The 14732-nt window shown below is 38.7% G+C and overlaps 2 protein-coding genes across 2 annotated transcripts; one reads left to right on the plus strand and one right to left on the minus strand.

Moving 5' to 3' along the window:
• Positions 1-4390: 4390 nt before the first annotated feature.
• Positions 4391-8630, plus strand: pdcl3 (phosducin-like 3). The gene is made up of 6 exons (XM_083997463.1): positions 4391-4641; positions 5239-5356; positions 5875-5965; positions 6112-6255; positions 6945-7153; positions 7908-8630. The coding sequence occupies exons 1-6, from the start codon at positions 4636-4638 to the stop codon at positions 8054-8056; spliced, it is 717 nt and encodes a 238-aa protein (XP_083853589.1). The 5' UTR covers positions 4391-4635; the 3' UTR covers positions 8057-8630.
• On the minus strand, positions 8241-13672 carry nms (neuromedin S; the record flags this gene model as incomplete). The annotated part of the gene is made up of 7 exons (XM_083996008.1): positions 13439-13672; positions 11816-11862; positions 11346-11402; positions 10365-10391; positions 10220-10273; positions 9571-9642; positions 8241-8384 (listed from the first exon to the last, which is right to left on the minus strand). Exons 1-7 carry the CDS (start codon positions 13509-13511, stop codon positions 8241-8243), a joined length of 474 nt encoding a protein of 157 aa, XP_083852134.1. The 5' UTR covers positions 13512-13672.
• Between the last annotated feature and the right edge of the window lie 1060 nt (positions 13673-14732).

Here is a 14732-nt window from a genome sequence, read left to right on the forward strand (position 1 = left end):
TTGCAGCAGCTGTATCTGTACACACCAGACCCAGATCGTCTGTGTGTGGCGATGACTCACTCTGTAGCGGAATCCGGTGGCACCAAAGAAAGACAGGCTCCCAAACTGAAGTGATTTATTTCACATAATAACAATAAGTATAGGCTTATTTGAATGATTTTAGGCTCTTCAAATGTAAAGAGAATAATCACAATATGAAACAACCCCCATTCGTTTTCACCAATGTTGAAAAAACAAAACAAAGCAAAAAACATACAGGCCAATAGAGAATTATACCTAAAGCCCCAAATTGACCATAGGCTATATATTTACTGGCGTACCAACACCCAGAGGAAATCTATTGATGAGTTTTAATCCCTTGAACTTGCAATTAGATTACGTCAAAGTTTAAAAGTCCAAGTCCAAGATAATTGCAATAAGATGGAAACCACCGCACACGCTTAACATCTTTAATTGGTATTTGACTTTTCTTGATATTATCTATTTTGAAATATCTACAGCCCGAATCAATAATGCAAAGCAACAAAATATCTTATCTTGGCAGCAGATCAAATCAAGACCAGACTTGCTCTTATTCATCTTGCCTGAACTTTTGTTTATTTACGTTTGTTTATTTAGTTATTGTGTAAGTGTATGTTGTAATGCTTATTTGACATAGGCCTAACTGTTGTTGCCACAACTGCAAAAGAAAAAGAAAATATAAAATATAAATTAGGGCCGGGACTTTAACGCATTAATTACGATTAATTAACTACACAAAAATTAACGCATTTTAATCGCACTTATTTTTTTTTATCACGTGTGTCTACGTGCGGTGCGCCCGCACGCGAGAGAGGCGGCAGTTTGAGAGGCTGACTGGCAGAGATGAGAGCTGGTGAAACGCTAGCATTGTTATTTAAAACACCATCTCTGATCTCTGCCTGCACATAGATACACAGACACGGGCGCACGCTAAATGCGCTAGCCTATATAGCGCTAATTGCTCCGCTGCAGCGCTATATCTATGACCTGTCACTGTCACAGGTGCAGCTCATCTCATTATGATAGGACTTCACCCTCAGAGCTCTGTCTTCAGACTGTCCTGACCTGTCCCTGAACATCACACAGGGACAACATGGAGCTGCCTGTGTGATTGGTTACTGAGTTTTATTAATGTTTACATCAGGCTGAGTTCAACAAATCAGTTTATGCTACTGTGATTTAAGTAGCCTAGTTAAATACTCCAGTAATCATCATAGTGTATTGGAAGGAAAGACCATTTAATCTGTATGTATCAAATATCGATTAATGAATTAATCGATAATTTGCATCCCTAGTCTGTTGGTCTTGGTTAAGTACCACCTTGAATGCTTAAGCTTATGTATTCAGTCATTCAATGGTATACTAAAATCCATGTGGAAAAATGCTTCTCACTGTTCTCAGGTCAAATATTTATATGCGATTAAAATGCGATTAATTGCGATTAATTAATTACAAAGCCTCTGATTAATTCGATTAATTTTTTTAATCGAGTCCCAGCCCTAATATAAATAAAAACATTTGATCACAAAAAAAAGTCCAAGTCCAGCGTGTCAAATAAATAAATAAGAGACAATTGATGGGTTGGGAACCCTGCAATACCTTGGCTGAGTTTTCTTGTGTATTTAAGTAAATCCTTTGTTTGATTTATTTATTTTTAAATCTTTTTCCCCCTTTTCTTGAAGGGAATAACAGGTAGCAACAATTAGCCATATTCAATAAATTGCAAAACACAAGGCTTAGGTTTAAGATGTAAAGCTATAAGTGTATAAGTCAATTTATGTAGGCCTATAGATATATTACTATTAGGAGAACAACCACAGCATCAGGTCATTGTAGCTCATGAAAAACAGGGTCGAAGTGAGAGCTCTTCTCTTTTTTTCTTCCTTGTCTTCCGCATTTCACCAACTTTCCCTTCCGCCAGTTCCGGCTGAGATCCACTGGCCCTGCTGTGATTGGCTGCTGGGCTGACACACTGTTCAGGTGTTCAGTGCGATTATTATCACACAAAGGCTTTTTGTTGTTCAGTCTATTCACTAAAAAAGACAAAGACGGAGCCTGCAGGATCAAAAATATAACCTGTCCGTTCCCGCTGGTTTTGATCTCATTGATGATGAGAACTGAATGGATGAAACATATAATTATTTGAGTTTTAAATGTAAAGACTTTAGTTGGTGCAACACCCATGGTGGTTTAGGTTAGATAAGAGCTGTTGAACCCAGATGAAGGAAACATAGCAGCTGATTATCACTTCTAATGGTCAGTGTTAAAATAGACCGGGGTGGGGTTTCTAGGCACTAATAAAAATAGAAAATTAATAACTTTCCAGATGCAGCTTAGAGGTTTACACATTTCCAAATCAGCCTGAAAACAGTATTCAGGTGTGAGGTTAACCACTGAAACAGGTTTTTGTTGTTGTTGTCGTTCCTCATTTTCATACTGGCCCTGGGAAGATCTGTTTCCAGATTAGTTTCAGTGTATCTTATGTTTGTGTTCAGTCAGGAAAGACTGTGGAGCAACTCAGAGAGGAGGGTGGGGGGGTTGTACCAGAAAGACTTAACTGCTGAAGTCCTCTACTTGATTTATTTAACTCAGACTGATGAAGTCTTATCTCGACTGCAGATAAACTGTGAAATGTGTTTTTACACAGAGTGGCTGTGGATTATCTCCAGTCATTTATCAGTGAAAGTGCATTACAGCCACTTTCACTTACAGAAATGTTTGACGATTACGATCAGAACTGGGTTTTTTTAGAGCTCATGAGAAAGAGAGACGGGCAACAATAGAAATGACAATTAAAGATGAATGTTTTCTCGTGTTTACGGGGAATGTATTTCTAGATCTTTCAAAATAAAACAATCACTCACACTGTTGCAAAAAGTTATTCAAAGCCTTCTCTGTGTCATGAGCTAATCATTTGCTTGGCTGGATCAACCCATCAGCAGACCCCAGGCCAAAAATCAGACCCACACACACACACACACACACACACACACACACACACACACACACACTGTCCATTGTGTATAATCTCTAAGCTCCTGTTAAGCTCAATACACATCATCCTGCACAATGTTTGACCAGGGAACTCACCACCAGTGCTCCAGCTGAAATAACACTATTTGGCCCGCAGCGATCTTTGTGATCATTTATTTGTGTGAATATCAAACATGTTGGTCCGTGTAAACTAAAAATAATGACGTGTGGCAAAGAGGCCCTCAACACGGCACCATTAGGTAACACCCCTGGGCCTAAACTTAGATGACATGTGTAACTTAAGTGCTGCAAATTCCCTGGGAAATCTGCCTTTAATTAAACAACCGCATTCAATTGAAATGCAGTGACCCCACCCATTGATCCTCAGTGGGATCTGCAACATATCAAATATCAATTTGATTCCTCAAGAATGTGTAAAGTGAAGTGTGTGTGTGGCATTTTTAACTTACTTAGACCCATCAAAACCACGTTAACAGTGACTGAATTTGAACCCTTGCAGATCATCAATGCTCCATCTTGTGGTTAGTAGTAATAATAGCATTGCAGAGCTGCCACCAACAGTTATCTCAAGTGTTCAGCAGACAAAGTGCCAAAAAAAAGTAGTGAAATGTGCTCATTATTAAGGTATCAGTTGACTTTATTATCTAAATAGCTGTTGGTTAATTTTCTGTGAACCATCAGCTCAATTCAGCTGGTTGTGTGTCTAAAGTAAAACTGACATGTTTGGTGGGTGGACCCATAGACATACATACATGTATATATGTCAATGGGTGGACCAGGATTGGAACACGTGTTTTCAGCCTGCAGCCCCCCCAGGAGGTGACTCTGGTCACGGAAACTTTACTGGATAATCTGTTGCACAGCCTGTCTTAATGTATACAACAATGACCTGCTGTGTGGTTGTATAGTCTATGTTGTATACAGTCCATCTGTCTAGTTAGTAGGCTACACTGGGCTGTTTTGATCATGATCAATGATTTTTCCGTGCAGGAAAATACATTAGGATAATTATAATGTTCAGTAAATGTAGAACAAATTGTTTTACTCACTAGTTGACTCACTAGACGATGATGTCATTCATCAGCCCACACCCTCACTGATGTAAAATTATAAAATAAAACAATAAAACAAACCAAAATAATAGTGTTTTTTTTTTTTTTTCTTGTGTTACTTCTTATAGATAAGAGGAATGTCGTGTTGTGTAGCCTATGTGTGTACGACTGTTCGTGTGTGCGTGTGTGTGTGTGTGTAACACCAAGCACCTGTTTGGTTTGAGCCACAAATGGAATGCTTCGCTCCGACTCCTTATTTGGTCATATTGAGCCTTAAGAGGAAGTTGGTGTCACTTGTATTATTGTCCGACACGCAAAGCCGATGTTCCCCGTCTTATTAAACGTCAATTACACGCCGTAGCATCACAAAAAAGAGACAAATATATATTAATTCAATTCTTCTAGATTAAAGTGATTAAAATATACCACTGGACGCATTGTGTGTGTTTTTTCGAGAAAGCCGTCGGTTCGTGTTTCCTGCCGGACTCGGTCGACGCGCGGTCCTTCTGTTTCCGTGTGTGTGAGGAGAGCGGTGTGATTTCAGAGAGGAGACTCTTATCTGTTCAAGATGCAGGTTGGTACAGCTTTATCAGACTTTTAAACACCGTGGTTTAACGTCGGAAACGTAGATACTTTAACACAAGCTCGTTGTCGACCAAGTTTATCGAGATAATTTCAGAGCAGAGCCGTGAAACTTATCTCAGTAGAGGAGCTGGGCGTTTCTGTTAGCTAGCCGAGACACAGATCCACACTGAAAGACCGTGAAAATGACATTAACTCGAACTAAATCTGAACTATTTTGTTATTTATCGATTAGAAATGTTGCTAACAATGGCTTCAAAGCTTTAATAGAGATACAGCGACAGTAGAAATGTTTATATACTTTTATTTCGAGATAATATACAGTCGACGAAATGTTTAAATTCTGACAGTTGTCCAATAATAGCAATAACACAATTTTCTAACCATCCAGTTAAAGGAAATAACTGGATAAGTTATAGTTATCTTATAATTTAAGTTCCCCTTAGCTTCTAAATCGGAAGTTGTGACTCATCGTCGCAGTGTCCAATGGAGAGAAGAGCAGAAAATCCTTCCATTATAAAAAAAAATATCTGTATTTTGCTTTAAAAAGAAGAAGAAGCTCTGTTACAGTGTTTTGTTTTCTACCCAGGACCCAAATGAAGACACAGAGTGGAATGACATCCTGAGGAAGAAAGGTATTCTTCCTCCTAAAGAGACACCTAAAGAAGATGAGGAGGAAGAGCAGCTGGCTCTCCAGCAGTCTGTCGGTAAGTTGGTATAAGTGTCAGTATTTTAATTTAATCGTACTGTATTTAATAGTAGAGATGTGTGTTTCCGATATACAGAATTTGTTTTCACAGTTAAAACTTACACTGTAGTTTGTCTGTGTTTTGTTGCAGCTTAATTAACCATGAAAAAATGAAGCATAGAGACATAGTGGTTATTACTGTTTTGGTTATTTCCATTATTATGATATTACAGTTGTTAACACCTTTATTGAGGGTATTGTTGTTATTATTTTCACTACGTTAACAGTATATACACATGGTCCTGGTCTTTCTCTCGTTCTTCTCTCTCTCCACCCATATTTTTCCCTGTTAAAAATTAGTTTACTCACTGTGGGTTTCTCTGTATGATATTGACCTCACTCTTTTATGTTATGAGTTGGTGTTACATATAAAATTGAATTGGAATAAACAGGCTAATTTCGTTGTTATCAGTGTTTTGATTATTTACTGAACGTGTAAATCTCAGCTGCTGCTTCTTCTGTCATTTCTCTGAACAGTTAAAACATATGAGGACATGACACTGGAAGAACTGGAGGAGAATGAAGATGAGTTTGGTGAGGAAGATGAGGCCGCCATTGAGATGTACAGGTGAGTGGTGTAGCGACTCGCGAGTCTGATATATGTGATAGATCATAAATCATAGATCATATTTGTTTTTTAATTTGTTTATATTAGTTTCTAAACCCTAAGCATTTAATATCAAACTGATGTGATGTGATTGTTTGTGTTTGCAGACAGAAGCGTCTCGCGGAGTGGAAGACGACTCAGATGAAGAACGTGTTCCACGAGCTGGTAGAAATCTCAGGCCAAGACTACGTCAAGGAGGTCAACCAGGCTGGAGAGGGCATCTGGGTGGTGCTGCACCTCTACAAACAGGGGTAGGTCACCCAGAGAACTGAAATTACCCAGTTACATTAGGAGTTATATGATATGTTGAGTATTTTTGGATGCAATTTTCTTTTATGCTGCGGGGAGATTAACTATTTTTAAGTTGACGTATCTTAATGTGTAAAAAGATGACATGTATCTTGTCTGAGTTGAGTTTCTTTAATGCCTTAAAATCATATTTTGGATATAAGGGGATTAGCAGCAGCAGATAATGATGTATGTATTGGCTGTCTACGTGTTATAGCTGTTAGACTCAAGCTAGTCTATCTCCAGACAAGATTGTTTTTCTTTATGTAAAAAAAAAAGCTGTTTTAGGACAACTTCAATGAGTGTACATACATTGATTGGTGCTAAATGATGAGTCAGTTTATGGATTAAATAAATGACAGAAAATCTGCAACAATGTTAATTCAGTTTTATCAATGATCAAACAAAAATGTCAAGCATTTTCTTGTTCCATCTTCTTAAATGTGAATATGTTGCTTTTCTTTTTCTTTTCTTTTCTTTTTTTTTATTACAAATTGAATATCTATGTTTTGGTGGTCTAATAATCAGTTTGTAGAAAATCACCTCAGCCTACTTAGAGTTTGTGACAGGAACATTTCACTTCTCCTCAGACTCCCTCAGGGCAAACAAGCACTGCAGCACTAATAAGTTCTCCGTCCATCTTGTTTCCCAGCATCCCTCTGTGCACCCTCATCAACCAGCACCTGAGCATCTTGGCCAGGAAGTTCCCCCAGACCAAGTTCCTCAGATCCATCTCCACCACCTGCATCCCCAACTACCCCGACCGCAACCTGCCCACCATCTTCGTCTACTTTGAGGGGGAGATGAAGGCTCAGTTCATCGGGCCTCTGGTCTTCGGAGGCATGAACCTCAAAGTTGAAGGTAAGGATGGGAGGGATGTTGTTCACTTAAAGGGATAATTCAACGTTTTGGCAAATTGGCCCATTGCCATAATCCCTATAGTTTTAGGAGTAGGTTTGTTACCTTTAATTGTCAGTGCAAGCTATTTTTACAGTAGAACGGTGGAGCAAAGCCGCTAGCTGCTCAGAGCTATGCTACGGAGGCTAATGGGATTTCTTGGTTTCCCTCATCAAACTCATCAAATACACAATCCAACAACTCAAAACGCTCTGATGGACAAGTTGTGACCTGCACATTCACCACGCTATGAGAACGTTACGAGACAGAGTTGTTTTCGAGGTAAATTCGCGCAAACCACTGATACGTGTTACCGTCGGGGGCAGTTTTTCAGCAAGCAGCCTCTGTATTTACCTCTAAAACAACTCCGTCTTGTAACGTTCTGTTATTATCTCATAGTGTGGTGAATGTGCAGGTCACAACTTGTCCACCAGAGCGTTTTGGAGTTGTTGGATTGTGTATTTGAGGAGTTTGATGAGGGAAACCAAGAAATCCCATGAGCCTCCGAAGCGTAGCTCTGCTCCGCCGTTCTAAAAATAGCTTGCACCGACAATTAAAGGTAACGAACCTACTCCTAAAACTATAGGGATAATGGCAATGGGCCAATTTGCCAAAATGTTAAACTATCCTTTTAACTTAAAAACAGATAATCACACGCTTTATATTATCATCCTACTTCATGAATGAGGGTTACTAACTTGCCTCGTCTCTCCTGCAGAGCTGGAGTGGAGGTTATCAGAGAGCGGGGCGGTGAAGACAGACCTAGAGGAAAACCCCAAGAAACAAATTGAAGACAAGCTGATGTCATCGATCAGATCTTCGCTCCCAACACGAAAGGACAGTGACTCTTCAGACGAGGACTATTAGTAGACAGTAAAAAAAAAAAAAAAAAAAAAATGTTAAAATCACTGTTACTCCAAACCAGACAGTGACCATGTGACTGGCTGCATGTGGGGAAGAAACACTCAGAGGACCCTGAAACATCTGGAGATGCTCTATCAGCAAGTACATTTCATATTTAAACCATGTAGGTGGCGCTGTTACGCAGGGCTCAGTCCAGCTCAGGGGAACTCTGACAGGACGCATGGCCGGAGGGAATCGAACCCATGACCTTGTTGTTGAACCCTCGCTTCATGTACATCTCCTCGGGGAGACGTGGTGACGTGGTGGGGGAAAACAGCACAACAGTCGCCCCCTTTGTGTAATTTGAACACCTGAATCTTTAGAAAAGCATCAAAGACAAATTTTAATTTTTTTTATTATGTTTCATGGTAATATTTGTCACAAAACGTACATGTACCGTACCTGTTAAATTAAATGTGAGTTCACCTCTTTGCCACAACAATCGTTGCCCAGTTTTTCCCTAAGTGCTCTCTTTTTTTTCTTTCTTTTTTCTTTTCTTTGGACTCTGTGTCGCTGAGTATAAAACCCTCCCTTCACAGCTTGTTTCGTCTGTATTTCACGACAGCTCTTGTGTAACAGTGCAACATGCTCGGGAACATTTTTACACTGACTTACACCAATTGACATTTGGAAGCAGGAAGACACATGGCAGCCATGACAGTGCAGTTCTATATATATATATATTTCCATCTGTACAATAATTTATTTTCTGTTTACAAAAACTCTGCTGGAGATGCGTCGCTCCATCAGTTGATGTTCGGTGGGAGGCGTGACGTCCAGAGGAGACGCTGCCCTGCTGCTCGTCCGCTCTTCTTCACATTCTTCTTTTATAACATCGGCTGTGGCAGCCCTCAGATCTTCTGTTTCATTACCCCGACGGAGAGAGGAGAGAGAGAGTCAGTGATGAATGAAACCTGAACAGTGACGTCAGTAACACTGTCGTCACTGTGTCTCCACTCCTTTTTTTTTTCTACCTGAGTTGAGAAGTTCCTAAAAGGATAAACTCTTTATAGAGCAGAGGAGAAATGGTGGAAGGTGAACGATTAATGTAAAAGGGGGCCATGAAATACCAAATTTAGATCAGACTTCTCAGTAATTTTTGCTCCTGAAATAATTCAGGAAGTTGTGAAATGTGAGTACAGGTTAGATTAGATAGATTAGATATGAAGAATTTCATCACTTTCATATCAGTGAAATACAGGAACACAGGAAACAAGTGTCAACACGTACTTCAAAAACTACATAAAGCTCCAAGTTGTAGCTTCTACACTTTCATATTTGTTACACACAGTGATATACAATGTGATTAGAGGTGCTGGGCTCCGTCATATGTTCTCTAACCGCTCGGCCCACAGGTCGCATTAAGTGTTTCCCTCTAAATGTTGACCTAGTGTTTTGATTTAGACGATGGATCATCTTGTAAAAACACACACACAGCAGCATTACAGTTTAGGTGAATGAAACTTAAGTTTTCTCACCAGAAGTAACACCTTCTTCCTCCTCTGGGAAAGTTTGGGCGAAAGTCGCATCAGAGGGTGAACGGAGTGAGACTGGAGGAGAAAAAGAGGTTTCATATTATTGATTTGACTTGCTGGAAGTGGAGTGTCATTAATGTTTGAGACTATTTACATATAAAGGCACCATTTGAACATAATGACATACAATGACAAGGGTTTGCATTGTTAGAGGTCATGTTGCAGTTAGTGTAAGTACAAAACGTCACACACTGGGATTACCTGCAGTCAGGTACGTTTAATTCTAATATTACTAGATACTTAAAGCTGAAAAAGTCTGGTAAATGAACTGATTTATTGCAGAATTTTATGAAGCTTTGCCTTGAATTCTTATCTTATGCACCTCTGCTCTAATTTAAATCGTATTTTTTTCTTCTATAGTTTCTTATGGACAAAGTTGTTTGTAGAAAAATAATGTACTTGTCAAAGTGGCATGCTATAAACGAGTGGCCCGAGTGTCACCGACCACCTGCTCTAGTTCATTATCTTTACTCTGTGAGAACCAGCAGGATTCAATTTAACACCAGGAAACTGTGACTCAGTTAAGCAAATTCAATATTTTACACATTTAGACCCGATGACTCAAAATTGATTAATTTGTTCCTGCGCTCACCTCTTGCTGCACGGCCCCGACGGAGTTTCGTGCTTTGGAGTAATGGAACAGAAACTGGGAACATAAAGGAGACGTTTGAGAGTCAGTGAGCTGCTGCCACTGAGAAGTTATTGGACATTAAAAATAAATAAAGAGGAAAACATACTCTTTTGAACACATTCTGGACCTGTTCCTGTGGAGACACATGCACAACACATTAATAACACTGTTCACTCAACAACACAATCCTTCTCCTCTTACTGCAGAGTTTCTATTACAATATATCTAACCTCTGGGACCATTTTTTATTTTGTGTGGGTTTTAAAAACAAATGTCTCTTCTGTGTCAGTGTCATTTGCTCCTGTCACTGACAACAAACACAAACAGACTTTTGGGATGTGTTGTTAGATTTCTCTATTGGCAGCTGGGTGCAATAAACTGAGTGTTTGTTTTGATGCCTGCACATCGATGACAGTTTGCACTGCTGATATGTTTGTTATTTTCCACTGTGATGAGGTTCATGATATCGGTGGCTAAGATAAAGCATGCTGTGCACAGGCCTCTGTCTGCCTGCCTGCTGTTGTTTCTCATATATGAACATGAAAACAACCAGTGTTTTCTGGTAGTACATAAAAGGCTGCAGCGTTATATTATAAAACCTATAGCCCCTAGCCTCATTACAGAACCACGTACTGTAATATAATCATAGAAATATAGTTAATGAAATGCTTTGACAAACAAATTGAAAGTATTGAAGGTCAAAAGAAGAGCAAAAGGTAAGGGGGAGTGAAACTAATGTGCACCAATATAAAGAGGATTAAGTATTAAAGGGAGCAGACATACTATAGAAACACACACATGCTAACTCAATAAAAGCAATAAAAAGGGCGACACAGAGACAATAAAAAGTTATGACATCACATAAAAGGACGTCTATAAAAACAGGTGTATCTGTTGAGAAAGTGTGTACAGTCTAAATCCTGCTCTAAGGTTGTTTTCAGTAAGTGTGATATTAGTCCAGTACAAACAGAGCTGCCATCATCATCAACATCATCTTTGAGCACAGAAATGTGAGAATATTAATATGATTTCACTTTAAATGAATCTTAAAGTGTTTTTTATGTGTGTGTGTTTGCTCTTCACCCACGTCGTTCTGGTCTCCCCACAAAACGTCACTCAGGTCGTCACTGTTGAGGCCGCGCACCTGCAGACACAACAACACAATCCCCCTCTTCAGTTAACATTAGATAACCAACAATAGCAACACCAGGTCGCCAACTTACACTGAACATCTGCACAAGACTGGACCTATGGATTCATTCTTTGGTCTATTAATATTTTATCTGAAATGCTGTAAACAGACCAAAGGTGTGACAAGATGATCACAGCCACAGCCACAAGACGCTGGTTAACCACTGTTGATTCATGATTTGTGACGTGACAACTCTAAAACCACCACACTGCATCATTCTGACCACTTGATAATTTACAATCTGACAATAATTCATCATAAGGGCTCCAACATAATTTGTAGAGATGCAACCAGAGGAGTAAAACTTAACAAAAACATGCATTAAGTTGTCAGAGAATGGTAAAAATGAGCAGATGATTCCCCACCTGTCTTAACGCCACACCGTCCTCCCACTGATCATAAGGTCTGGCATCTGGACAGAGAGCACATGTGTTAGTCATAATAACATAATAACAGGACATTAAAATAATGAATTCTCACTTGTGCAATCGTTCTGTGGGACTTTTAAGTGTATTTGTGTCCCACAGTAGTGACGCAATTCAATCTTTATACAACAAGCACAATATTTTCAGCAGTATTGAATCTACAAACCTGCCTCAGCTTCACAATCACAGATAAGAAAATACATTTTAATGAAAATGTAGCCAGTTTCTAAATAAAAAAAAACCCTAATCTGCAGTGTCTGGACTGAACATAGTGCTGCACAGTGATTGGTTGGTTCATTGTAGAGGAGTCTCCCTAAGGTTCATCACATCATCAGTGTGAGGTAAACAGCAGCTGGAGACTTGTTTGGAGTGACCTCCAGTGGCTGAGAGCGACTGTGACGTCCACTTGTTAAATACATGATGAAGTCACTGTCACTGTGAGGGGGCGTTTAGATTCACCTTTAACTGGAAGACGGCTGTTTTCAGCTTAGTTTTGAGTGGTGAGAGTAACTAAATACATATACTCTAATACTGAACTTTGATTTTGAGATCATTGAACTCTATTCAAGTATTTTAATTTAATACTATTTAAACCTATGTACAGTCCAGTTCATTTCAGGGGGGAATTTTGTACTTTCTACTGCATTTGAAAACTACAGTTATTTTGCAGATTCATAAAATGTCTTAGAAATGATGCAAACTCATATCTAAAACCAACATTGTATTTTAAATTATTAGAAATTATAATAATCTGTATAATAATGTGTATTTTTCCTTTTGTTTCTTGAAGATGGAAAGAAGAAAGTTGCTCACAATATTACTGCAGTTTTAAGAAGCCAAAGTTAAAAAAAAAAAAAAAAAAAAAAAAAATCTGTATCTGTGTAAATTTGAATGGATCATTTACTTTAAATAATCAAGCTATTGATTTTTTAAAAATCCTATCCACCAGGACAATCACTCAAGTGGATGGTTGAACCATCTGCTATTATTGGAAAGTCATGAATAACAAATAATTCATTTGTAATCATACTTGAAACTATTCTGTAGTGTGATTTATTAGCTTGTCATCTTCCTTTTCAATGATTTGTCCAGTCAACAGCTGTTGATCAATTGATTATCAGCTATAAACATTTGATCATCATGATGTCTGTCTGATGGTGAATTAAAGAGCCAAATAAACAGCAAAGCAACCAGTGATTACCACTTATCTATGAAGCAATATTATGTAATAACAAATCAATCAGGACACCCGCTACACATTATAAACCATGCAAATGTACAGTATGTTTTTATGTTTTACTATAATGTTGAAAGAAGTAGTTTATGGTACTGTATTTACCACTTTAAATTTTCCTGCCATCTCTATTCTATTGTTCTATAATGACTTGTAACTTTGCATCCTCTGTACATCCATGATTAAACTGTATTATATATTACATGTATTTAAGACACAAAATCAAAGCCATAATCAACAGTAAATGTTCATTTGTAAGGGTAATTATCATTAATAACTAATTAACTCCTTGCTTTAATCATCAGTTTAAATAAAAAGTGTTCACCCACCTGTTGTGCTCCAGGATCCAAGAAACCAGAGTGAACACAAGATAAAAAGTTGCTGCACAGTTGTCAGAGTCATCTCTCTCTCTTTCTCTCTTTCTTTTTTCTCTGTGTCCTCACTCCTCTTCCTCTGGACTTTTAGGAAAACCTCTGCCTTGTCTCTGCTCGGTTTGGCTCGGTTCGGTTCCGTTCGGCTCTTCTCGGCTCAGCTCGGCTCGGCTCGGCTCGTGGATGTGTCTCCCTCAGCAGCTGTGTGGTCTGACCGCTGTGCCCTCTGCACCGCCGCAGTTTAAAAAGCACTCAACTTTTGCGGTCTGACTGGCATCCACTCAGCGGCAGAGGTGACCAATCACACCGACCCACTCATCAGCACAACCCGCTTGCGCAAATCCAACGCACCCCCACCCCCACCTACTCTCTCTCACTCCCCCCACGCACACACATACACACACATACATGTTTCTGGGAATACCACAGGACTGGGAATACTGGGCTGTTGTTTTTTTAAACACAGTGACGTCAGGTGTTTATCATGAGTAATAGCTGTGTGTGCAGCATGAAGGGGAAGTGGATGACAGCCCTGATGAAGAGTTACAATAAAAGTTGTAGAAATACTTCACTTATAGGAACAGATTAAAGCACTAATTCTCATGTGCAAGAAAAAACAAAACATTTTCTGCTCATGGTCAAAGTTAGGAAATATCAGACCACATGTAGCTGTTTGAATTGAGAAAGTAATTTGTTGTATGAGTTAAGAGGGAAGACAAAGTCAATTTTATGCTTTTTCTTTTTTTTAATCATATGATGATTGACCTATGGTGGCCCTAGAGCTCAATGCAAAGAAACAAAAGCCCTGGGATTTTCACACACAACAGTTTCCAAAGTTATTCCTCAGAACTGTAGGATATTAGCAATTTAAAATTGTAAATTTTTATATAAATTTTGATTTAATTTAAGTTGTAGAATTGTTTTTATTTGTTTTAGTGTTTTTTTCCAACTATAAGATTATAGCAGATTTGGTTGACTGTGAAGTGTAAAATGTTAAGTTGTATAATATTAAGGTTTGTAGGTGCAATGCCCACAGACGTTAATCAAACTGCTATTTGAAAAATCAACATTATAGATTCGTATTATAGATTATAGATTCATATTTAGAGTCACTTTTGTATCTTCAAGCTGCTGAAATCTCAATCTCCTCTTGACTCCTCTCCTCCCCACCTCCCGCAAAACTAAATTAGTTCTGACTGTATTCGTCTCTGCCAAACATTGTCATCTCATTTTTAATTCATTAACAAATGTG

This window comes from Trachurus trachurus (assembly GCF_905171665.1).
Source record: "Trachurus trachurus genome assembly, chromosome: 21".
Taxonomy (NCBI): domain Eukaryota; kingdom Metazoa; phylum Chordata; class Actinopteri; order Carangiformes; family Carangidae; genus Trachurus; species Trachurus trachurus.